General features: G+C 42.4%; 1 protein-coding gene across 1 annotated transcript in view; it reads right to left on the bottom strand.

The window, feature by feature from the left end:
* STAT1 (signal transducer and activator of transcription 1) overlaps positions 1-26,639 on the bottom strand; it is a 150,537-nt gene that overhangs the window by 42,908 nt on the left and 80,990 nt on the right. Inside the window, 4 exon segments of the mRNA XM_030208870.1 lie at positions 1,536-1,721; positions 9,463-9,602; positions 12,287-12,381; positions 23,668-23,720. Coding sequence (XP_030064730.1) covers positions 1,536-1,721; positions 9,463-9,602; positions 12,287-12,381; positions 23,668-23,720 — 474 coding nt within the window.

Here is a 26,639-nt window from a genome sequence, read left to right as displayed (position 1 = left end):
TAAAGGTGAGTCAGTGCTGTTCTGAGTTTTTTTGAGTATAACACTGGAGTTCCTCAGGGTTCTACTTTATTTGAAGTACTATTTAATATTTTCTTGTTGCCATTACATAGGTTGTTGCGAAGTTTGGATGTCTCCTTCAGAATTTATGCTGATGATATCCAACTTTTATTAAGATTATTGAACCCTGTGAGTAGGACATTTGAAAAGTTACCTCTATGTCTGGGAATGATCAATCAGTGGTTAAAAGATAATCATTTGAAACTTAACATGCAAAAAACTCAGACACGATTATTGTCAAATTTTGTCTCTTCAGATATTCCTTCAGTGTTTATAATAGAGATGGAGATCAAAATAGTGAATAAGATGCATAATCAGGGAGTTATTCTGGACACTAAACTGTCAATGGAAGATCAAGTTGCTAAATTAATTAGTCTGATTTTTTTCCTAAATTATGGCTTGTAAGATGGCTGTTTTGATTACTGCAACAGTTTGTTACCTGGTCTTCTGAAAACATCTTTAAAAGCTTTACAAGCAGCACAGAATGCTACTGCGAGAATACTGGCAGGTGTACCTAGGTACACTCATATTACCCCAATCCTTAAACATTTTCATTGGCTACCAATACAGCAACAAATTAAATTCAAGATTTTTTGTTTGGACTATAAAGTACTTCATCAAATGCTCTAACCCATTCATGTCTCTAATTTGGGACTTTATCAGCCCTCTAGAACTTTATGGACAGGTTCCTAAAATTTACTTGAGTTTCTGTCTTTTCATCTTATCTGATTAGAAACTAGTAGGAAATCCGTGATTAGAATTATGGGACCTAAACTTTGGAATGAATCACCTGTATCTTTCCGTAGTATTACTTCTTTTGTGTAGTTCAAAAAAGAATTTAAAACATGGCTGTTTCAAGAAGCATATGGTATTGAGACTCATTAGTTAGTGTATTTATCCTGATCATTATGTGATTTTAAAAGCTGTTTTTCATTTTGTCTTGTATGCGATAAAACTACAGTGTAGTAAATTTAAAACAAATAGGAGAAACTTTTTCTTCACCCAACGCTTGCCAGGTGTCCTTGACCTGGATTGGCCGCTGTCGGGGACAGGATGCTGGGCTCGATGGACCTTTGGTCTTTTCCCAGTATGGCATTACTTATGTACTTATATGATAGCTATGTTAACTAATATGTATGTCTTTTGTAACCCGCCCAGAACTTTGGATGGAGTGGGGTATAAATTTGTTAAATAAATAAATAAATTAGCAGTTTAAAATCAACCAGTCATTTCAAAAAATCTGTTCCATTATGAATAACTGAATTTGACAACTAGGAAAGAGACACAGAATAAATGATGGTTTCCAAATGGATTCCAGAGGTACAGGGAGGGGAAGTCCCAGAGAGACTCAGTGGCAGAACCTCATACCTCAGGACTTTTCTGGAACGATAGCCCAGTACTCAGACCCTTACTTAACGCCTAGTATTACATGCAAAGGCCATTCACCAACAGGTATGAACAATATACAACTCCCTTACCTTCTTTTGGCCTGGAGTAGTACTTCCCAAAAGCATTGTCTTTAGGAATATCTGGGTATAAGTACTTCAAAGGGTTTTCAGGAATATTCTCAGCTGCCATCACTTTATAGTTCCGAATAATATCAGGGAACGATACTGCCGAGAGCTCTTTCTTCGTATAAGGTTCAACCGCATGGAACTGGGGCTCTACAACAGGAAAAAAACAAGAATCATTCAAAAGCTGCGATCAATAGCTACAAACATAGAAACATGACTATAGATAAAGGCCAAATAGCCCATTCAGTCTGCCCATCCTCAGTAACCACTAATTCCTCCTTTTCCTAAGGGATCTCACATGCCTGTCCTATGCTTTTTAAAATTCTGACACAGTCTTTTGTCTCCATGACCTCCACCAGGAGGCCATTCCATGCATCCACCACCCTTTCTGTGAAAGAGTATTTTCTTCGGGGGTCTTTTACTTAGGCGTGCTGGCATTTTTAGAATGCGTTAAAAATAGGTGCACGCTAAACACTAAAGATGCCCATAGGAATACATTAGCGTCTTTAGCATTTAGCGCGTGCCTGTTTTTAGCACGAGCTAAAAACACCAGCGGACCTTAGTAAAAGACCCCCTTAGATTCTTCCTATGCCTATTTCCTCTTAACTTCATCCTGTCTGCCAAATTGGCATTTAGAGGGTGGTCCAGTAAACATTTGAAAGCTTTAAAAAAGGTTTAAAGCTGGGTGTTTAAGTTCCTTATTGTTTTAGTGATGGACTTGTTTTAGTCAAGTATCTTTTATTGCATGTGTGCATTATGTATGTTATGCTGTGATCTGCCAAGGGTTGTAGGATTGTGCAGACTAGAAATTTTAAAATAAATGATGTGCTTTAATGCATACAAATGAGCATGCTATGCCCTTTTTTTTTTTCACCCAAGCTAAACCAATGGATCATGCTTTTATATTTAAACAACATAAAAAGAGAGCCAATTTGTTGACTCAGTGGCAAGGCTGTGCACTGCCATGTAGACATACATGGGTTCCATTTCTAGCTCAGGTCTTCTCAAATTGGCCTGAAGTTACCTGAAGTATCCATTTAAGCAGAATGCCCTTCTGTGAATCAGCCTTTACTGTAAAGAAGTGAGTCCCAAACCTGTCCTGAGGACATCCACAATGAATACTCATGAGGTCGATTTGCATACACTACCTCCTTGGTTTGCAAATCTCACGCATATTCATTGTGGATATCATAAAAGACTCACTGGCTGGGGTTCACCCAGGACAGGTTTTGGAATCACTGCTGTAAAGAAATCCTGTTAGGCTCTGAACAGGGGTTGAATTTCACAATTCCACACGAATTGTTTTCTGACTCACTGCGCTAAAAGATCAAAAACCTGCTGACCAGCAAAAAAGAAAAGGTTATAAAAATCTCAAAATGTTATAAAAGTGTTCATTTTTAAAATCACTATTAATAGATGTTAACAATACAAACAATTAGTTCTCGACCTCTGCACCTGTCCCTAGTTCCATCTTGCTCCTTTCTTTGCTCTTGTAATTCACTGCTGATGTTGACCTGTGCCCTCCTTAACCCTCACCAAGTTGGCTTTTTGTGCTCCCTCTTATAACTCATCCTTGCCCTCTCTTGTGGTCTCTCTATTCTTGCACCATATCCTTGTGTTTTCTCCTCTTACCTACACACAGCTGCTTGTCTCTACTGAACACCCCTGCTGCTTTCCTACTGAACCATGTCAGTGCATCTCTCACAGCACAGATCAACTGAGAAGAGACCCCTTCACTATTTCAGTTTTGCTGCCTGTGCTTAAGGCAGTCAAAGAGAACTCATAAGAAGATAGGTACGTAAGAGAAGAGCTGCTGGGTAACTGCCAATTTCAACTTCTGCCTTGCCTGCATGCTCTATAAACAGTGCCATTTCACAAGCAGCCAGTTTGCAGAAGCTGTCACACCTCCCACATAAATCAGTTTTCTTTCAAAGAAAGTCTTCTGAACTTTCATTGCAAAATGAGCTCAATGTAGTGCACCAGTTTCCTGCACTTAGTCCAAAAGAAGTGGTTTCAGAAGACTTAAGATGCCATTTATACATATATAATCTTCAAGATACTATTCGGAATGGCACACGAATATACGCTTACCATGACTGAACTATCCTCAAGAAATGCCAGCCCAGAAAACAAAAACTACCTACTCCTACATCTACCCAACTGCAAACACACCACCTACAAAACTATCTACACAACAAGATTTAGATACCTGGGTTCCAAATGGTGGAACTCGATACCAAAAACCATAAGAAGCATCTCAAATCTCCTCCAATTCAGAAAAGTAATGAAAACCTTACCTCTTCAAAACATTCTACAGCTAATCACAAAGATATCGCTGCCTTCCTTTCAAATCTACCTCTTCAAAAACAATATGAATAAATATCATCAAAACTCTACAACTGAACACAAAAGCTACCACTACCTTTTCCACTTCAAATTTCTTCAAAAACTCTATGAATAACCACACAAACTATAGAGGCCCTCTCCACATTGCACAACACTATTGTAACTCCACCAAAATGTAAATTGTAAGCCACTTTGAACCAAAACATGTTTTTGGATAATAGTGGGATAGAATGCATAAATTAATAAAAACCCAATTTACATAAGTAGATGGCCATGTACTGTCACTGCTGAGGAGGTGCAGCCAGTGAATGAATGATGAATTAAGAATCCAGCCTTAGAACACAGTTCCAACAAATGGAAGACCTTATTTATTTATTTACCGCCTTTTTAAGGAATTCACTCAAGGCGGTATACAGTAAGAATAAATCAAACATAAGCAACAGACAATTATTATTCCAGTTCTTGTATTCCACCTGTACCTCTGCAGTTCAAGGACGGATTACAATTGGTGAAGAGCTAGACTAGTCGATTCAGGAATTAAAGGGAGAAAGGGCGACTAAAGATGGGAGTCAGTTTTCTAGTGAGAAGAAATATAGTGCTTAGCACTCATTTTTTTCGGCACCATATATAGAATTTGGACCTTAAAGCTACAAATGATGCTGCTCTACATTTTAAAATATGCTCTGTAAATTTGCTTTCTCTGCTGTGCATCTTATCAAATCATGTTGAAGGTTAACTTTTCAAGAAGCTGCCTAGTTTTAGGCAGCACAAAGGAGCATAAATTGCAGTAATCTAACATTTACATACATGTGCAAGTGGACACGTGCATAAATAACCTCTGTATAGAATACTGACTAGGGAAAAATACATGGCATGATTTATTGACACATATTTCGCTGGTGGGCGGGGTTTGGGCGGAATACGAGCAGAGAGTACAAGTGTGTGTGTAAATAGTAATTTAGGTCCATAGCGTTCGTGAGAGCCAGTAGTTAACCAGGCAACAGGCCGGACTATCGCTCCTTTTTCCTCCAGTTTTCCTTTGCAGTCAGAACCACATGTGGGATCCCAAAGGTGGCAAATTGAAATCTCAGACAGAGGAAGATGAAGCTGTCTTGAAGTCTTTGTAATGTGATAGTGACCTCCAGCTCCTCTCTCTTGTTACACCTAAATTGAGGAGGGGTGCTGCTGCCTCTTCCATGCTATGGTGGAAAAGGGAAAGAGAGATAATCTGCAAAAGGAGGCAGTGTGCGTGCAAGGCTCTCTTCCATGTGCAGCTTCCTTCTGAGCATGGAGCCTTTTATAAAATACAGTACTTTGAAACAATGAGGGTAATTCTATAACAGGGTGCCTATTTTAATCCTATTAGACCAAAAATGCTAACACAAGTGGCGAAAATGCACTTATATCTAAGGTGTGAATAATTTATACCAGCCTTAAAGCTGATGTAAATGCAAACGCCTAGATGGTGGCATGAATGTGTGTAAATGATACCAGATTAAATCATTTTCTCTACACAAAATTAGGGTGTAAATATGAAGGGCAGCAGTATCTGGTAGGTCAACAATTGTCATTTTCTCATTCTCTGCATCCCATCAGGTTATAGCTCCTTCCACCCTTGCCCTTCCAATGCCGACTCCTGTCCCAGATTCTTCCACCTCCCCTCCATAATTCCCTGCTATCCTCCTCCTCATCATCATCTCTGTTCTCTTTTGGGAGTGATTTTCAATAGATCCTGGTGTTACAAATTACACATGGACCTTGTAGCTCATTTTTAAATAGAAAACTGCCGCTCCTTCCTTCAAAGATTCGTAAGTGGAAATCACCCACATACTGTGCCCGTTATTTGTGCAGGGGAGTAGGGGAAGGGCCAAAACTAACACAGGTACATTTTAAAGTCAGTTGTCTGTGCATTTCTCCCTCACACACCCAAAAATGCCCCTTTTCAAGCCTGGCTAAAAGCACATGCGCTCTGCACACAGAAACAGAGAAAAATGTAGACAGGTAAAGACCATACAGCCTATCCAGTCTGCCGATCCATGACATCTACTCTCCCTTTCACTTCCTTAGAGATCTAAATACTTGTCCAAACTCTCTTGAATTCAGAAACAGTTCCATGAATTCACCACCCTTTCCGTGAAGAAGTATTTCCTTAGGTTATTTCTGAGTTTATCCCCTTTCACCTTCATCCTATGCCCCCTCATTCCAGAGCTTCCTTTCAACTGAAAAGACTTGTCTCCTGCACATCTATGCCACATAGGTATTTAAATGTCTCTATCATATCTCCCCTCTCCCGCCTTTCTTTCAAAGAATACATATTGCAGGGGCGTAGCTATGGGTGGGCCTGGGTGGGCCCAGGCCCGCCCAGCGCCAGCTCCCATTGCTGGCCACTGCTGCTTTTCCTGATGAGCAGCAGGGCCGGCGCTACAAAAAGAAGAAGCGCTCAGCTGACTGAGCTGAGCGCCAACGCGTCGCTAAGGACGAGAAAAAATGTTTTTAAAAAAACGCGGCACTGCAGGCAGCCTCGAAGCATTGGCTGCTGGCTCTGCAGGCTCCTCCCGTCTCTTACATCACTGCCCCTGTAGCGTCCTTAGCGACGCGTTGGCGCTCAGCTCAGTCAGCTGAGCGCTTCTTCTTTTTGTAGCGCCGGCCCTGCTGCTCATCAGTGGCCAGCAATGGGAGCTGGGGCTGGTGGGCCTGAATGGGAGAGGGAAAATGGATGGCAGGATGGGGAGAAAGAGGGAAAATGGAGGATGGGGCGAGAAAGAGGGAAAACAGATGGGAGGATGGCAGAGAAAGAGGGAAAACGGAGGATGGGGAGAGAAAGAGGGAAAACAGATGGGAGGATGGCAGAGAAAGAGGGAAAACGGAAAGATGGGGAGAGAAAGAGGGAAAACAGATGGGAGGATGGCAGAGAAAGAGGGAAAACAGAAGGATGGGGAGAGAAAGAGGGAAAACAGATGGGAGGATGGCAGAGAAAGAGGGGAGATGGATGAAAGGATGCAGAGAGAAAGGGGAGAGACTGGAAGGATGTGGAGAGAGAAGGGACACTAAACAGAAAAGGGTAGAGAGATAGACACTGGTTAGAAGGAGGGAGAGAGACATTAGATGGAAGGATCAGGAGAGAGGGTAGATGGGTAGAAGGATGGGGAGAGAAAGAGGGAAGACGCTGGATGGAAGGGTAGGGAGAAAGAGGTGACACTGGATGGAAGGATGCAGAAAGAAAGAGGGGAGGCTATTGGAAGGATGGGGAGAGAGAGGGGAGACACTGGAAGGATGGGGAGAGAAAGAGGAGAGCTGCTGCATGGAAAGGGGGAGTAGTGAAAGATTGGAGAATAAGAGGAAGGGGTATGGGGAGAACAAGGGTGAGAAAAAGATGAAAAGCCATAAGTAGATGAAGGAAATTAAAGAATGGATAGTAAGAATGCATTAAATCTGGACACAGAGAGGGGCAGAAAAATATTGAAGAAAGCAAAGAAAAAGGAGAGAAAAATGACAAATGGCCAGGAAACCCTGGCAGAAGAGTTAAGCGAAAATGAAGGAAAGCAGAATCTAGAGACTGGGAGCAACACAATGAGAAAAAGTAAATGGCCATACAACAAAGGTAAAGAAAATAATTTTATTTTTAATTTAGGATAAAGTAATATGGTGTTAATAAAGTTTCAGAGACCAATACTTCCTTCCTTAGGTCAGGAGAGGATACCGTAACAGCATTATACTGACCTGAGGCAGGAGGTTTTGGCCTCTGAAAGCTCACTAAAAAGGATTAGGCTATTAAATAAATTGTCTGAAATCTGATGCACTGAAAAGCAGCACTTTACCCTGTGTGACAAATGCATCTGAGTGTGACTACATTTTGCTGGGGGGGGGGGGGGGGGGGGGGGGGTAGAGAGAAAATTTTGTGCCCACCCACTTTGGGTTCAGGCCCACCCAAAATTGGCAGTCTGGCTACGCCACTGACATATTGAGATCTTTAAGTCTGTCTCCATACACTTCATGCCGAAGACCATTGACCATTTCAGTAGATGCCCTCTGGATTGACTCCATCCTGTTTATATCTTTTTGAAGGTGCAGTCTCCAGAATTGTAAACAATATTCTGAATGAAGTCTCACTAGACTTATACAGAGGCATTATCACCTCCTTTTTTCTACTGGCCATTCCAAGCCCTATGCACTCAGGCATCCTCCTAGCTTTCACTGTCACCTTTTCTACCCTCTTAGCCACATTAAGATCATCACATATGATCAAACTCGTCCAGCATCTCTTTCATGCACAAAAGTTCTTCACTCTCTAAAGTGTACCTCAGGTTTTTGCAGCCCAAACGTATGACCCTGCATTTCTTAGCATTAAATCTAAGCTGCCAAACTCCAGACCATTCTTCTAGATTTGCTTACTCCTTCCTCATGTTATCCACACCATCAGGAGTGTCTACCCTATTGCAGATTTTGGTATCATCTGCAAAGAAGCAAAATTTACCAGACAGCCCTTCAGCAATAACACTTACGAAAATGTTAAAAAGTACAGGCCCAAGAACCAAACCTTGCAGCGCACCATTTATAACATCCTTTTCCTCAGAATGAGCTCCATTTACCACTACCCTCTGTTGCCTTCCACTCAACTAGTTGTTAACATAGTCAATCACTTTAGGGCCTATGCCAAGGGTGCTCAATTTATTTATTAGTCGTCTATGCAGAACTGTGTCAAAGACTTTGCTAAAATCTAAGTACAACACATCTAGTGCTCTCCCTCGATCCAACTCCCTGGTCATCCAGTCATGTACTTTAAGCTTCTAAGAGGGGGAAAAACTACCAAGCAAGGCAATCCATCCAGGCTTTACGAAGCACTTTATTGCAGATTTCAAATCTTAGGGGCAATTTTACTAAGCCGCATAGGCGCCTACACGCCAAATTGGAGTTACCACGTGGCCCTTGTGGTAATTTCAATTTTGGCGCCTGTCCACTACACATGTCTGAAAAATATGTTTTATTTTCTGGCACGCTTAGACCATTACCGCCCAGTTACCATGTGAAACCTTACCGCTAGGTTAATGGCTTGCGGTAAGGTCTCAGACCCAAAATGGACATCTGTTATCGGCAAAAATAAAAAAAGGTATTTGTTTTGTAGGTGTGCTAAAAAATAATTCTGCGTGCGCCCAAAATACGCGTCTACACTACCACAGGCCATTTTTCAGTGCACCTTAGTAAAAGGACCACTTAACACCTTATTCACCTGTTCAATACCTAGGTTGTTTTGATTAATCCCATAATCTCTTATTTGTCCTGTTTGTATGTGTTGAATAGACTGTGAATTCTGTTGAGCAGTACTGTCTCTTACAATTGTAAGTAATACTAGCAGCAGCAAATAGTAGATTTCTCAAAATCAGGTATTTTCCTCATTGACCGTTCTGACTAATCGTCCATAAGAAATCTGAAGCAGTGTTTGCACTGAAGAAGGTTTTGATATACCTAATATATTCCCCTGCCATTTCTATAAGGGTGTGTCTAGGAAAGCTGCAATTAATATGTAACAAAGGCCACATTTTCTTACCATTCTGAGATCTTTCTACCCAGGTAAATGTGATGGCACCTTCTTTGCTACTCTCGCTGAATCTCAGTAAGAATGTTCCCGGTGCCTTGTCCTTCAGCAGGGCACGCTCACTCTCCTTGCTAATAAAGCCCATGATACACCTGCAAAACCAAAAGAAAAGTCCAAATTTATATCCACAGAGCAAACAATGCTCAAACCATTTTCAGCCACAGATACCGAGCATGTCAATGGATTCACTGATATCAGGCCATGAGGAAAAAGTCACAATGGTTTGATAAAAGGTCCCAGAAGCCCAAGATAGTGAAAACTGTAAAGGTATCTATGTTTTTTGTAGTCTCCTGTTTTAATATAAATAAACCAAAGTCCGATGAGGAAGAAAAAAAAGAAAAAGAAAAGGAGTTGGAGAGGAGGAGAATGGTCTGCTATAAGAGGGCTAGAACCCAAGCCTGAAAGCTAGGCCTCGTTCATTGAAGTCAAACATTCAACAGCACATAAAAATATCAATTGCTTCAGCAAAGATATCAAATTTCAATCCCAGTCTTTCCAATGTGCAAAGTGATACACATTGGAAAGAATAATCCGAATCACAGTTACCTGATCCACCTTGAGGGTCAGCATTCAAGAAAAAGATCTGGGTATCATTGTAGATAATACGCTGAAATCTTCTGCTCAGTGTGTAGCAGCGGCCAATAAAGCAAACAGGATGCTAGGAACTATTAGGAGAGGGATGGTGAATAAGACAGAAAACACTATAATGCCTTTGTATTACTCCCTGGTGCATCCGCACCTTGAGTATTGCGTTCAGTTCTGGTTGCCGTATCTCAAAAAACATATAGCAGAATTACACAAGGTTCAAAGAAGAGAGACTAAAATGATAAAGGGGATGGAACTCCTCTCGTATGAGGAAAAGCTAAAGAAGTTAGGGCTCTTCAGCTAGGAAAAGAGATGGATAAGGGGAGATATGATTGAAGTCTACAAAATCCTGAGTGGTGTAGAACGAGTAGAAGTAAATCGATTTTTTACTTGTTCCAAAAGTACACAGACTAGGGGATACTCGAGGAAGTTACATGGAAATACTTTTAAAACAAATAGGAGGAAATATTTTTTCACTCAATGAATAGTTAAGCTCTGAAAGTTGCAGGAGGAGTTGGTAACAGCGGTTAGCATATGTATCTTGGTTTAAAAAAAAGGTCTGGACAAATTCCTGAAGGAAAAGTCCATAGTCTGCTATTGAGACAAACATGGGAAGCAACTGCTTTCCCTGGGATTTGTAGTATGGAGTGTTGCCACGATTTGGGTTTCTGCCAGGTTCTTGTGACCTGGCTTGGCCAATGTTTGGAAAACAGGATACTGGGCTAGATAGACCATTGGTCTGACCCAGCATGGCTACTCTTAAGTTCTTATGTAATTTGCAGAGGTGGGTCAAAGGACAAACTCTGTAGTTCTCTTTGCCTTCTTAATCTACTTTTTGTACAGGAGTTTCAACTCCTCAGCTACCAGGACATTGCCTTAGCTAGACATGCAACTAGCATACTTCACTGTCACCCCATGGAAGAAGCATCTGGGACATAGGTGAGTCAGGACAGAGGTCATCTGGTACCATTGGTAAAGCAATTGATCCTTTTATTCTTTCTGTTCACCCAACCCTCAGCTGTTTTACAGAAACATGGTAGATGAATGTAGAAACAAGGCCAAGCAGCTCATCTCATCTGCCCACTTATTCTATCTCTACTATTAAGGATAGTGCTGACAGTAAGATTTCTCCTTTCTATCTTGAACAGAAGAGCAAACAAGATTCTCACTTAGAACACCTGCAGCACCCTCCTTTCCCATGTCAAATCACCAAGTTCTGTAATAAATTAATAGCTGGCAACAGCACCATGATTACTATCCAAATAGGAAGTTTCCAAGGACTCCTATGTAGCCTGCCAGACAGCCCTGGCAATGTGAGCACCTGTATTCTCATGACATCTTTTAGTTCTTGATATACAGTAGAGTCTCACTTATCGGACATTCTGAATTATCCGACATACCTAGGTGACATCACAGCATCATTAATGAGATGTGTGCAGGTTTCTCTCTTTCCTGTCATCATGTTTAGCTAAAAGGCAGCTGTGATAGGTAAGATTCTTGAGTACATTAAGTGAAGTGGAGGAGTAGCCTAGTGGTTAGTGCAGGGGACTTTGATCCTGGTGAACTGAGTTCGATTCCCAGTGCAGCTCCTTGTGACTCTGGGCAAGTCACTTAACCTTCCATTGCCCTTGGTACAAAAGAAGTACCTGAATATATTTAAACCGCTTTGAATTTAGTTGCAAAAACCTCAGAAAGGCGGTATATCAACTCCCATTTCCCTTATAAACCCTTGTTAGTGCTTCCTCTTTTGAAACATGCATTCAGTATGCCTCTCTTTTATCCCTCATCCACTTTTTCTGTATTATCCGACTTTTTGATTATCCAACCCACCTCTCAGTCCCTTTTTACATCAGATAAATCAAAACTACTGTACTTGTAAGCCTTCCAGACAAACAAAGCTGCTTGTTAATTTTTATCAGAATCTGCCTTGCTATTGCGAGTTCTTTTTCCCATCCTTGTTTGCTCTCTCCACACTCACTTCTCACATATGGACTTTGGCTGACACTGAATTGTTCGCTTGTACCAGTTGCCTTTGACTCGACCATGACAGAATAACAGGACCAGAGTCTAAAAGGAATGAAGTATTGGCCAACACAGACATTCAAATCCCTGATCTTCCTCCTTCCTTTTGAATGAAATACATTTGAATTTTGACACCGAAAGCCAATAGCTCAGTATCTGTGTTACCTACCCATCATTCCAGAGAGAGAGGAGGTGTTTCTTAATGAGCTCGAGAATCCCTTCAATCCACAGCCAGAAGGAAAAATTTTTGTCATTTATATTCTCCTGAAATTGCAAGACACACCAAATAATTTCCAACTAAACAAATTCCTCTTAAATGACAAATCTATAACAGAGGGAACCTGTTTTTAGATGCCAAGAACGTGCCTTTTTTAGTGCATATTCTATTAAACCCCCCCCCCCCCCCGCTTACTGTTCTTTATAGAAAACTAGTGTAACCAGTTAAATGCATGCACACTTACGCCAGCCATACAGCTGTGTAAACACTTTCACCTAGATCGGGAAACTACACGTGCAAATCATAGTATTCTATAATTTGTGTCTGTAAGTGTGTGCGTGCCCCACTCATTTTTCACCCAAACTCCACCTGCAAAGTACATGCCACTGAAGACTGGCCCCTACTTAGTGCATTGCTAGATTATTGTCTTTTATGTATGTTTACGTCGACTTGTCTGTAAATGACTATAATACTGGCATTTACGTGCATATTTACCACCGAAATCTAGGTGCTTCTTATAGAGTTACCGCTACCGAACCTCTAATCAGACTGAGAAAAGGCAAAGTATGAAAAATGAGAACAATGAACAGGTTAGACCAGGGTGGGCAACCTCAGTCCACAAGAGCTAAAATCCAGTCAGCTTTTCAAGATTTCCATAATGAATATGCATGAGATTGATTTGCAGCGTCCGTTGTCTGCAAATAGATCTCATGTATATTCATTCTGGAAATCTTGAAAACCCGACTGGATTGTGGCCCTTGAGGACTGTGGTTGCCCACCCCGGGTTAGACCTTGTGCACATGCAAAAACACAGCACAAAAGACAAATGTGGAAGGACACAGCCCTGAAACAAACCAACTCATAACATCCCCTGGTGCTAGCTACACTGCACCGTTGCAAACTCGTGTTCATGCAAGCTCTAATGTTGAAAGTACTGCAATGCTCTGAGGATGTGGCCAGTCTCTGTGCAGCAAATGGTGAAAGATTTGATCAAGTCTTCCAAGGAGGGATGTTGTGTATTTGGGCTGAGTTTCAAGACAGGGGAAAATCCAAATCTCTTTGTACTTTTCTAGGAGGTTAACAAGTCTGTGAGTGGGAACCCCACTGATCTAGCGATGGTGGTTCTTGGGCAGAGCTGGCTAAGGGTCGCATTGGTAATACTTATAGGACAGTATAGGAAGTCCTGTCCATAGGGAAGATGAAATGAAATGCCTCGCCTCACCCTATGCTTGGAATAAACTTCCTGAGCCCTTACGCCAAGCCCCCTCCCTACCCATCTTCAAATCCTTGCTCAAAGCCCACCTCTTCAATGTTGCTTTCGGCACCTAACCTTTATAACCTTTCAGGAAATCTAGACTGCCCCTACTTGACTGACTGTACATTTGTCCTTTAGATTGTAAGCTCTTTTGAGCAGGGACTGTCCTATGTTAAATTGTACAGCGCTGCGTAACCCTAGTAGCGCTTTAGAAATGTTAAATAGTAGTAGTAGTAGTAGTACAGTGGGGGTGAGGAGATGAGGGAGCAGATTAAGGATGAACAGTTGCAATGGGGGTGTGGAGGTGCTCTCTCTCAGCTGATGTGATTGGGCAGCACTTTAAGGTACTATATCCCAGCGAGTTTAAAGGGTATGAATAATAGTGCAACAGACCTATGTTGGAGTGGGTGTGGTGGGCAAGGGCACTTTCACATGACCTCTATGGCTGTCTGCTGCTTCAGGATTATTGGGGGCACACACTATGGTGCATTATGGGCGTAGTTGGGATTGAGGTCCCAGGTGACTCTAAAATACATTTACATAACATAGTAGATGATGGCAGATAAATAAATAAATACCTGTATGATCCATCCATTCTGCTTTTTATATATCTGCCCAAAGGTTTGGATGATGTGGCTCAGGATGCATTTGTGAAGAAGTTAGCATTGGCTAGAGAAAGGGTTATATTGGGTAAGTGGGGAAAGGTGATGTGCAGTGGATGGAGAAATGAACGGAAGGGTGCGTTTTGTGATAGAAATGGAATTGAGAAGGAAACAGCACAGTGAATATAACGTATATGATTAACTAGTTTGTGCTTCCAGGCAGGGGGTGAGGGCATTTGTACTTTCTTCTTTTGTTCTTATATTCATTGGTGGCTTCGTGTGGCGGGAAGGGATATTTCACTTGGTCTGTAAAGGTATATGTATATAATCAGTGTTCAAAAGCATTAGTACTGATAAGTAGGTGCCTATTTGTAAATATCCATGTGTGCCTCTTATAGACATCAGCCCTAGTGCTGATATCAATACCCACGCTGATATCTGTCAAGTACACAGATAAATTAGGGTACCTTATAATTTACATGCGTACTTGTGCATACTCCAGCTAAACTCTGCCCCTGTGCATGCACCCTCCCCAGGCAAAGTTATGTGCCATCATTTCACAGCACGTACTTTTGCACTGGTCGGTTTTCTGTAAGAGGTCATTTACATACATATGTGGCCACATCCACACATAAATTTCAGTGTTAAATGTGTATATTTTAGATACTGTTTCATGGTAGTCCTATTATTAGGTATCAATTAGCTGTTTTCAAGTTTACCTCATGTATTGCATTTATGTTTATACTTACTCATTTTACTATTGTTATGCTGTTAACAAAAAAGTTTGATGTTAAACTGTACTTGCTGTACCCCACCTTGGGTGAATCTTTTCATAAAGGCGGTTAATAAATCCAAGTAAATAAACAAACAAATAGTATGGTACAAAATGGTTGGCTCATAATTGGAAGTATTTTGTTAAGTTTCAAAAAATAGTACTGCAGTGGCAGTAACTCCCCTTGAGGAGCTTCACCCTACAGACCTCTCTTTTCTTTTAAAAGCAAACCCCTGGGGTGACGTCATCGTCCGAGATGGTCGCTTAGCCACGTTGCCCTGTCTCCCTAAGCCCGTTTGCAGCGATCAAAAGCGATTTTAAGCAGCTCCGAATCGAGAAATAGGGAGTTCAGTGACTTCTGCACCCCAAGCAGTGAAATCGTCATGAGCAAAGCGGCTTCCGCCCGTAAAAAGGAACTTGAAAAACGGGAGAAAAGCGTGGGTGGAAAAAGTGCACACCGCCATGAATCTCCTGAACGAGCCTCACCTTCTGATTCAGATTCGGCCCTGTCCATGGCAGAAACCCGCTCTCCACCATCGAAAAAAGGTATCTCCGGCGAGCTCCGCAATTGTTTATCTAATATACAACATGAGATTAAGAACTCAAAAGATGAGATACTGGAGCGGATGGATACCTTGAGCTCAGAACTGCGGGAGCTGGGGGGCAGGGTGGAGGAGGCCGAGGTTAAGTTGGACGAGCACGCGGAACATCTGAACAGGCACGCAGAACTGATTCAGGGGCTGGAAACACGCAATGCAGACCTCGAATATAAATTGGACGACCTAGAAAACAGGGGCCGCAGGAATAATTTACGTTTTCGTGGAATACCTGAAGGAGGCGAAACTGAAGACGTGCCCCGGATTATCCAATCCATATGCAACACGCTGATGGGAGCTGAAGCGGGTGCGGCATCGGAAGAGTTAGACCGGGCGCATCGCGCCTTGGGCCCACGGAAAGCACAACAAACCAGAGACATAATAGTTCGCTTCCAGAAATACGAAGCTAAAGAAAGAATATTGGCCCGAGCAAGGAAATCAACAGATCTGGAATATGGAGGAGCTAAGGTCTCTGTTTATCAGGATCTTTCTCAGTATACTCTCCAGCAGAGACGGCTGATGAAACCCGCCCTGGACATACTGATTAAAAAACAATTGCAGTATAGATGGGGGTTCCCCTTCTCTCTGAATTTTGAGGTACAGGGCATAAAATGCAGAGCGCTAAACCTGGCAGAGGCGTGGGAAGCACTACTTAAAGGAGGACTGGTGACGCAGCAGATACCACCTGGGACAGTAGCACCAGTAACCAGAGCCAAGCTGCAAAAATGGAAGAGGGTGCCAGAACCCACTAAGCGTACAGCTTCTAAGCGCTGAGGGGGCGTTCGAGATAAGATCTGGTAACAAACTATCTGTGCTGCACTTGGAATAGTGCAAGGGACTGGTCCTTATTTAACTGGACTGGTCTGGCGAGTCCATGGATTGTTAGAATATGACTTAAGAATGTATGTGTATTGTCCATTAGGGACACGTTTGAATGTATGGGGGAGGAGGTGTAAGAAAATGCGAATTGTGCAGGAACTCCAAATGCAAGTCAGGAATTTGAGCTGCTTATGACACCATGGGGGGAGGAGCGGGCGGGGGACTTAACAGGGTGGTGGGTCATTTCTCTCAGATCCCACTTGGAGGAGTTAATCTCTGGGTGGTGTAACAACAAGGGGAAGGGGAGATATAATGTGGGAGGGGGGGGGGAGAACAAAGGGAGGTGGGAGGGGTGTGGGTGGAGGGAAAGGCTCGAAAGGTTGGGAGTCCATAGGGACAGTGTATGCAGCTAAGCCTGTAAGGTTGGAATGCCATGTTTATAAATGTATGATTAAGACATGACCACAGACTTAAAGATATTATCCTATAATGTTAAAGGTTTGAATATGCCACAGAAGAGACAGAAATTATTTAAGGAGCTACAACACCACAGTCCCCATATAGTCCTCATGCAAGAAACACATTTAAGACGAAAGCATGAGAGATTTCTCACGCATCCGGTGTTCCCAGTAGTTCATTGTGCATCCTCTGAGGGTTCAAGGACAGGAGGGGTTGCAGTACTGATGCATTCATCCCTGGCTATACAGGTTCTAGAGGTAAAAAAAGACCCGGGGGGGAGATTTATATTTTTACATATCAAAATAGACCAGGTGGACCTGACCTTGGCATCGATATATGCCCCAAATGTTGGACAGGTGGAGTTTTTTGCGAAGCTGAAATTGGCATTGGCAGCATTTGCTAAGGGCACATTGATTGTGGGGGGGGACTTTAACGCAGTGATGAACCCCAGCCTCGATCGCTCAGGGCAACACAAATTAGATGGTATTAAAGATTCACAGGCTTTGGGTTCTTTAACATACTCCCTGGGCACCCTGGACCTGTGGAGACTGACACACATGAAGGACAGGGACTATACATTCTATCATCAGCACATGGAACGTACTCACGTATTGACTACATCTTCTTAGACCCAACTCTAGTGGAGTGGGGCCCCACAGCAGAAATAGGCAGTAAAACCCTATCTGATCATGCTCCAGTTTGGGTGGTACTTCCGAAAATAAAGGTAGAATATAAGGATAAGAGATGGACACTTAACACCAGTTTATTACAGGAAGGGGAGGTGGCTGAGGGGTATAGAGCGGTATTACACGAATACTTGGAGTTCAATAAGGAATCTGGGCCGGATCTCAGTGTGGTATGGGATGCGATGAAAGCCGTCACTAGGGGATATTTTTTAAAACTAGCTAGTAAGAGATCTAGAACGTGCAAAGCTCAGATTAGGGGGTGTATGGGCCGTATACACAATCTGGAGGCACAACATAAAGCAAATGGTTCCCGGCAGATCTTACAAGAACTGAAAGATCAAAGAATGCTGCTGGATTCCATTTACTCAGAACAGCTGAGCCATTTGCACAATAGACAGAGGATGGGGTCCTATGAACACACAAATAAGGCAGGTCGCCTTCTGGCCATAAAGCTACGAAGGCAGAAAGTAGATCGTACAATTACACAGATACGCGATGGGGAGGGAGGCCTGATACGTACCTCAGAGGAAATTCGTAAACGTTTTAGGGATTTTTATCAAGCTTTGTACGACCAGGAGATACACCCTGCCGAGGACTCTGTGGAGGAGTACTTGGCGGACAGTGACCTCTCACCATTGACTCTCCAGCAGCAGGCCCAACTAGACAGTCCTGTTACACCATTAGAAATACAGGAAGCTATTCGTGGCTTGCCATCTTGTAAGTCCCCGGGTTTGGACGGGCTCCCAAATGAATTTTACAAGATGTTTGCTAAAGAACTGGCACCACTATTAGCAGACCTATTCAATCTGGTGGGAAGGGGGGAGATACTGCCTCAGTCTATGAAAGAGGCATGGATAGCGGTCTTGCCTAAGCCGGACAAGGACCACTCTGAGTGTGGCTCCTACAGGCCTATTTCAGTATTGAACTCCGATGTCAAAATTTTGGCCAAAGTTTTGGCCAATAGGTTGGCTCCGGTGCTTCCAGTATTAATTCACCCTGATCAGGTGGGCTTTGTCGCGCACCGTAAGGCTATGGACAACATTAGAAGAGTACTAGACCTTATATACTTGGCCAAGCGAAGCGAGCGGCCATTGTGTCTTCTCAGTTTAGATGCCGAAAAGGCTTTCGACAGGGTGCATTGGCCATTCATGTATAAGACATTAGAGGTGTTAGGGTTTGGGAGTCGGTTTAGAGGCTGGATACAAGCATTTTATGAGTCTCCAAGGGCATGTGTGAGAGTCAATGGGGGCAACTCAGGGCTATTTGCTCTTCACAGAGGAACTCGGCAGGGCTGCCCTTTGTCTCCTTTATTATTCGCAATGGTAATGGAGCCTCTTGCATCCCGGATACGGTCAGAACCGGGTATCTTCGGGTTGGCCATAGATGGCAGGGCCCACAAGTTGGCTCTTTTTGCGGATGACGTTTTGCTGTTTATAACTAGACTACTGACATCGTTTACCAACCTTGTGCGTACTATTGAAGAATATTCGGCATTGTCAGGGTTCAAAGTCAATATGAACAAATCGGAAGCCCTTAACATTACGCTGTCGGCTCCGGATATGGACTCTTTAAAGACTTCCTTTCCATTTCGGTGGGCTTCTAAGTATATACGATACCTGGGGGTTAATTTGACCTCTGAATCATCGGAACTTTTTCAAGCTAATTATAAAAGACTAGGGCGGGACATTATGGTGGACCTAGAACGCTGGGGGGACATGGTGTTTTCATGGTTTGGACGAATAGCTATAGTTAAAATGAACGTGTTACCTCGTTTGCTCTACCTCTTTCAAGCGCTGCCTGTATTAATGCCCAGACGATATTTAACAGCGCTGCAGGATAAAATAATGCGGTTCGTCTGGGCAGGAAAGCGACCACGCTTATCGCGTACTTTACTATACCAAGATAAACGAAAGGGGGGGTTGGGGGTCCCGAACCTCATGTGGTACTACAGGGCGGCCCAAGGGAAAGTAGCGGTTGAGTGGTACCAAGAATACCCAGATAGGCAATGGGTCCAACTGGAGCAATACTCATTGGGGCAGACACCTCTGGGAGCGCTAATGTGGATCCCAAAACCATTTAGGGCACTAGGGGTGGGTGAATGTCCCTCCATTGGGGTAACCCTCTACTACTGGGATAGTCTCTTCCCGCAGAAGAAATGCACTCTCACTAGTTTATCTCCAATAGCATATAATCCACTTTTTATGCCTGGAACTACACCGGGGATATTTACTCGATGGTATGCCATAGGTCTAAGAAACTGGGGCCAAATGTTTGAAGCAGAGCAAATACTCCCATTCCAAAGTTTGCAATCACAATATCCTGAATTGGAGGAGGACACCTACGCATACATTCAGTTGACTCACTTTCTCAAAACAGAGGCAGTGAGAGGGGTCATAAAGCGGGAAAGGTCTAGTCTGGAGGATATCTGCGTGGGGAGCGAGTCTTCTGGTGGACTGATTAGCCGATTTTATAAATGCGTCAGTGCACAAGCTCCTCGCTATTGCCTCCACAGAAAGAGTTGGAATAGCGAGCTGGGAATGGCCCTGGGGGAAAAAGACTGGGAAAGGATTGAAAAGGGGGCAGGTGGCGTGTCGGTACATGTACCGTTAAAAGAGAACGCAGTAAAAGTACTGTTTCGATGGTACCTCACTCCAGCACGCCTCCAAAGAATATATCCAGCAGGCTCAGGACTGTGTTGGAGAGGATGTGGTCAAAAAGGAACAATGGGACATATGTGGTGGACATGTGGCAAAATTAAAGCGTATTGGAAAACAGTACATAGTAGACTGCAGAGATGGGTAGGAAATACCTTTAGGTGGGCCCCAGAAATTTTTCTGTTCTCTGTTAAGGTAGGAGGGTTAACACCTAGCCAACAGATTCTGGTGAGAATGGCGACCGGAGTAGCTAGACAGGTCTTAGCCTCTCATTGGAAGCAGAAGGGTATACCCTCCGTCAAGAGATGGATTTCAAAGTTGAAATATGTTTGTGAAATGGAAAGGTTATTAGCAGAACGTAAACGCAAGCTGAATCAATGGCAAGCTGTTTGGGGTACCTTCTTGGAACAGTACCCATAATGAATGGTGAGGGATAACCAGACCCTGTGGACAGGAGAACGCTGAGCCATACTTTTGAAGGGGGTGGGGGGAGGGAGGGGAGGGGGGGAGGTAGGGGGAATTAATATCTCTAAAAAATTCTAAAAATGTTGAAGTTCAAGTGTTCAATATGTTGTATGCAAAATGTTAGCATCTTGTATAGTGAAGAAGGGAACTGTATCATCTTAACCTTACTGATAACATTTTGTACGGAAGGAATGGTGTGTTGCTTTCTGTGTTGAATTTAATATTCAATAAAGACTTCTTGAAATACAAAAAAAAAAAAAAAAAAAAGCAAACCCCTGGGACTATTTGGCCAGAGAAAGACTTTAAAAGTATCACCAGTCTAAGCAAAAATCTCTACCCTTGAAGACTAGACACATACAGCTCCATGTTCCTCAAACAAACCACAGGTTCCCACATGAAAATATCATTACTCTTCACGTGCCTGCAGGCCTGTACAGATTTCTGGAAAAATGTGGAATTATTATTGAAGTTGATATTAGAAATGATTTATACAGTCAATTACAATTAACTGTACAAGTTGTTAGGACTGAACATTTCAGGCCATCCAATGTATAAGCTATGGTCTGACATCTGGTCAAAAGTCAGGGGGCTAGCAGTGAAGGATCAGAGGTATTTTCAGGACATGGATTTTTTTTTTTTAATGAATGCTGGTGATACTATGTTTATCCATTTAACAGGACTACTGTTCTAAGAAACCAGGTTGAGACACAGGACTTCAGTATGTCTACTCAGATTTCAGCAGTGACATTCCAATGGGGCTCTGGAGTCAAATCTAGTTACATTTCGTAGAACCACATGTTCAGCAGTTCTTAAATGGATAGCACAGATGAAAATCCAATTAAAGAAAAGCAGATAAGTCATCCACTTATCGTTCTGTAGAGGAAACCACTTCACTGAATATCGGCCCCATTTCCTTTATTGTGACAATCTGCTCTGTGTTACAGGAAGGACCCTTAAACCTACTGTTCTGTGGTAAATGAAAAATTCATAGTTCTATGATTCATTATGTAAAATTGAGCTTTGCCATTAAAAACAAAAATCTAGCAGATAGCCTCATCCATAACCTTTTTTCACTTTTCCAAGATCAAACCAGTGCGAGCATGAGGGGGAAAACTGTACCACCTCAGGGCTCCCTTTTCAATGGAAAATGTAAAAGCTTGCATGAGCCCACATGAAACATTATACGTGCACAACACATGTATAGGTCTCTGTGCAGCGCACAATAGGGTGATTTTATAACTCAGCACCTATATATTAGCACTTAGGGCTATATTCTTAAAATAGTGCTTAACAATTGGTGCTGAAAATTTAATGAGCTTAGCACGATTCTATAAGGGGTATGCATCCCTTATAGAATCATACTTTAGCACCTATCTATAGGCGACTGCAATTAGGTCTGCTATGAGAAGGCCTATTGTAGGCACCTACAGTTAGGCACAATTCTAGATTTACATGCATAAAATTTCAGAACACCCCAAAAAGGCCATAGCCATGCCCCCAAATAGCTACGCGCGTTATGATTTTCCCGTAGATTGTTATAGAATAAGATATGCACGTAAATCCTAACTAAGGCCAATTAGTGATAGCTGTTTATCACCAATTATTGATGCAGATTGGCTCATTATTCAATTAGGTTATGCGCCATATGTAAATTTGGGGGTTAGAGGGCATCTACCTTCCCTCATAGAATACTACCATAACCAGTTATATCTACTGGAGATACATGTGTAACTTATAGTATTTATAAGTTATGCTTGTAAGTGTGAGTCGTGCCCATGTCTACACATTCCTATCACATACATGCTATGTAAGATACACGTCTATTTACAGAACAACACTTAGGCAGTGTACTGGTATGTACACGCATATGGATGTACATACATACATGCCTCTATGCTAGTATCTGTGCCTTCTTTTTCTGTGGGTACTTTTTCTCAAATAGAAAAAGGCATGCACTTCTGAAAATACAAAACCCATACATGATTTAGAAAAATCTCTAGCCTCACCTCAAAAATGCCTGCAAATTGTTTGACTCTCAGGGCCGCCGAGAGACAAAGCCGGGTCCGGGGCAAACACCCCCCGGGCCCGCCCGCCCCGCCACCCCGATTACTTGTCCTGCTCCTGTCACTGTGCACAGCAAACTTCCCCAGAGCCCGACGCTAGCATTGCTTTCCTGTTCCTGTGCGCGGCATCACAACAGAGCAGAGTCCTTCCTTCCTGCTGCGCCCAAAAAGACTGTTAGGACATGGCAGGAAGTAAGTACTTGGCTCTGCAGCGCACAGGAACAGCAGAGTAATGCTAGCGCCGGGCGGACCCCCTTGGATGCTGGACCCTGGGGAATTTTGCCCCCCCCCCCTTCAGCAGCCCTGTTGACTCTCAAAATTGTCTGATGGTGACTTGTTGTGTTCACTACAAGAATTGAAGTGGGGGGTTTTTCACCTTAGCACAGTGTTTCTTTGCAACACTTTCTGTCTTCACTAGTGTAGAATTGGATGAAGAACACACATTAACATACACCATATTTACAGACTCCTGAGGCAGGCGCTTGAGCGCCGAAATGCGGCTGCTGTGTCGAGTCTTTTTGGTGTTTTTCAATAAACAATACACAAGAATCACCACATCTCCCTTGTCTTTTGGAAGAGCCAACCCAACCTACTTTTTGGCCTACGTGTACTATGGTCGTAGAGATTCAGCTTTCCTCCACTCTTCGTGGCTGATTCTCCGGTGCTACTTTAATGCCCTTAACAATCCTCTGAAGTAGTATTTGAGTTTCAGCTTCATATATATAGAAAGGGATGAGATTTGGTATTTAGCTCATACCTTTTTCAGTTGTAGCTTAAGGTGAGTTAGATTTATTTACAGTAGGTATTTCCTTGTCCTTGGAGGACTCACAATTTAAGTTTGTATCTGAGGCCAGGGAGGGGTTTAAGTGACTTGCCCGAGATCACATAGTAAGATAGTAAATGACGGCAGATAAAGACCTGTACGGTCCATCACAAATACAAATGGTTTATAAAAAACTTACTTTACAGAACCTTGACCACTGAATGAGCCCGTCATCAGTACATGCATTTGGACCTGAGTAATGGGATTAATAAAAACAGTTTAGACAAACATTTGATTTATTTCTGCTATTATGGAACAGCAAACAAGTCAATAATTTGATTTATTTCTGCTATTATGGAACAGCAAACAAGTCAATGGGCCCAACTTACAGGATTGGTGAGAATTCAGGCCAAGTCTCACCCCAAACTGTAAACAGAGGTGACCAATAATCCTGTACACTAGACTTAAAATGTTCCTTTGGCTATAGCTCTACACCAAAAAAGGGTAAAATTTCTGTGCACATTTTGCAGACTTCATTTGTTCACATATCACAGGCTGAGTAATATTTCATTTAAACAGTAATTACACAAAATAGTTCTTACGTAAAGATTCAGCATTGCCAGTTCTTGGTTCCAAAGGGCCTCAGGAGTACAGTAATAATACACTTGAACCAAAGATACTGAAGCAATCCCCGGAGCACGAGGGAAATTCAGTGCTGCAGTTTGTTTAAATGCTGGAAGAAGTCTGCACAAAGTACTGATCCTTATGGGTTCTGGACTGCCAAATTAAAATCCTTGAAAAGCAGAAACCTTAAGGTACCACTCTTCTCACCTGCCTCTCCAATCCCAGTTCATCTTGTCACGCACTTTCTTTCCTTCCTTCCTTCCTCTCCCCCAGCTCACCCACCCTCATAATCTGTCCCCACACCATTTTCCCCTCATGTTCTCCTCCTCTCCTCCTAAATTGCTCCTCCATGCTTCCCCTCTGTCAAGGATTTCACAATCTTCCTCATCTCCTGCTTTTTTCCAACACACTTTCACTCCCCCTCCTCTATTCTTGATTATCCCTTTACCATCCCCACATACAAATCCTCTTCCCCCTGCACGCTCCCAGCAACTCTGTATTTTTTTTCCTACCCCAGCTCTTCTCCCATTCTGCATTCTTTCATCCTCCTCAGCTCTATTCCCTCATTGGATTCTATCTTCCCTAATCCTTGATTGCTATACACCAAGGTCTGCAATCATATGCCCTAAATCCAACCACTAGGTGTCACTATTGTATGAGGACTACGGCACTCTCCTCCACCAGGGCTTTGCCCCTCTGAGCTGGAAATGAAACCTCGTCATAGAAGTGCACATCACTGACCCTGAGACATTGCAGGAAGGGGAAATCAACAGATGTCTGAGTTAGCAGAACTCCCCTCTTGCAGATGTTGCCTACAAGACTGAATAATACTCTCCACATTTTAAGGTGGCAAATTCTATAAAATCATACCAAAATATAGGCGCCACAAAAGTGCACACATAATGCCAGTTCTATAATAGCATTAGGACATACCTAACCCATTACAGAATACTAGTGCAAAGCAGCCCTGGTGCACAGATATCTAGGCACGACTGCTTATGCCATATCAATGGAGGTCGTAAATTGCCGCACAACTCATAGTAATCTATAAGTTCTGTGCATTGCTAGGCAAACACCCATGACTTGCCCATGCTCCACTCACAGGTACAGCCTACTTGCAGCTGTGTGCTAAGTCACATGTGCACCATGTTTATAGAATAGCACCAAACATCTACAAGCGTATTTACCAATTAAGAGCGCCAACCTCGTGCGTAAATGTCCATGTAAATACTGGTGCACAACTGGCACCTTACTTTATGTGCGTCCTATAGAACTGCCCTTTGTCATTGCTATACAGTGTCTTGCCAACAAAGGCCGCCATTTATATCCCGCATTAGCCCGAGTTGAACTCAGGTTCAATGTGGCTAACATAATGATTAGAAAAGCATGAACATGTTCAAAATATATTAGCAAAAAGTAAAATACATCATATAATGTTAGACTAGTAAAACTTGAGTTAGGAAGAGATGTAATTAAATACTTAGGGCCCTGTTTACTAAGATGCGCTGTAGGTGCGCTAACTTTTTAGCGTAGCTAAAAATTAGCGTGCAAATGCTGGAGACACCCATATATATTCCTATGGGTGTCTCTAGCATTAGCGTGTTCTAATTTTTAGAGCGCGCCTACAACACAGCTTAGTAAACAGATTCCTTAGTGATTTAAGCTACATAATTGAAATATGGAGGAAAAAGGTAAAGGGCTGGTATTAAGAGGGATAGGCAGGAGTAGTGGGAGGTGGGATGAGGTAAAAATTAATGCCATGAGTTTATTTGAGAAGAGTCCTTATTTCCTTAAAGGCTAGACTGAAGTAGTGAGTTTTCAACAGACTTTGGAATAACGAATAATCATTGGTGCCATTTGATGGTTTTAGGTAAGGAGGTCTAAATTTTAGTGCCTTCATATGAAAAGTTAGTAGTATGGGAATTCGGGAAATGTAGGATAAGATATTCTCTAGATGATTTAGAGGCATTACATGAGGGTAATTCAATGAGGTTCTTCATGTATATTGGGGCCAAACCATACAAACTTTTGTGAATAAAGTAAAAGTACTGATATGTTATTATAAAGAAACAGACCAGGAGAAAGAAAAGGCAAGATAATTAATATCAACATCGACATTATATTAATGACACTCAGCAAGTATACTTTAGAGCAACTAAGAATCAAGAGGAGTCAAATTTAATCTTGTGGAAGCTATCTCCTCAACTTAAGTTGTTAAATCAGGAATTTGACTATCCACAGTAGGTCTGGTCTATGGGACTGCCTACAAAAATCACAGTACCATGGGCACTGGCAGCGAGGACCAAAAATAGATCTGGTGTTCTAGCATCTGCTAGGGTTGGGCATCTTCATTTTGGTCATTATTATTTTATTTTATTTTTTTTAATGAAAACGGTTGAAATAATAATAATAAAAAAGCTCCCCCTACCCTTATTATACATGATGAATATTCATAAGAGGGTGGGACAATTTTCAATAAATTTGACATAAAATGTAAAATCCATGGGGAGCAAGGAGACTTGTTGGCAAGCTCCCAACTCAGTTTGG

Source organism: Microcaecilia unicolor, chromosome 7 (genome assembly GCF_901765095.1).
Source record: "Microcaecilia unicolor chromosome 7, aMicUni1.1, whole genome shotgun sequence".
NCBI classification, from domain to species: Eukaryota; Metazoa; Chordata; class Amphibia; order Gymnophiona; family Siphonopidae; genus Microcaecilia; species Microcaecilia unicolor.
The sequence above is the reverse complement of the archived record's forward strand: the minus strand, read 5'-3'. Positions and strand labels throughout refer to the sequence as shown.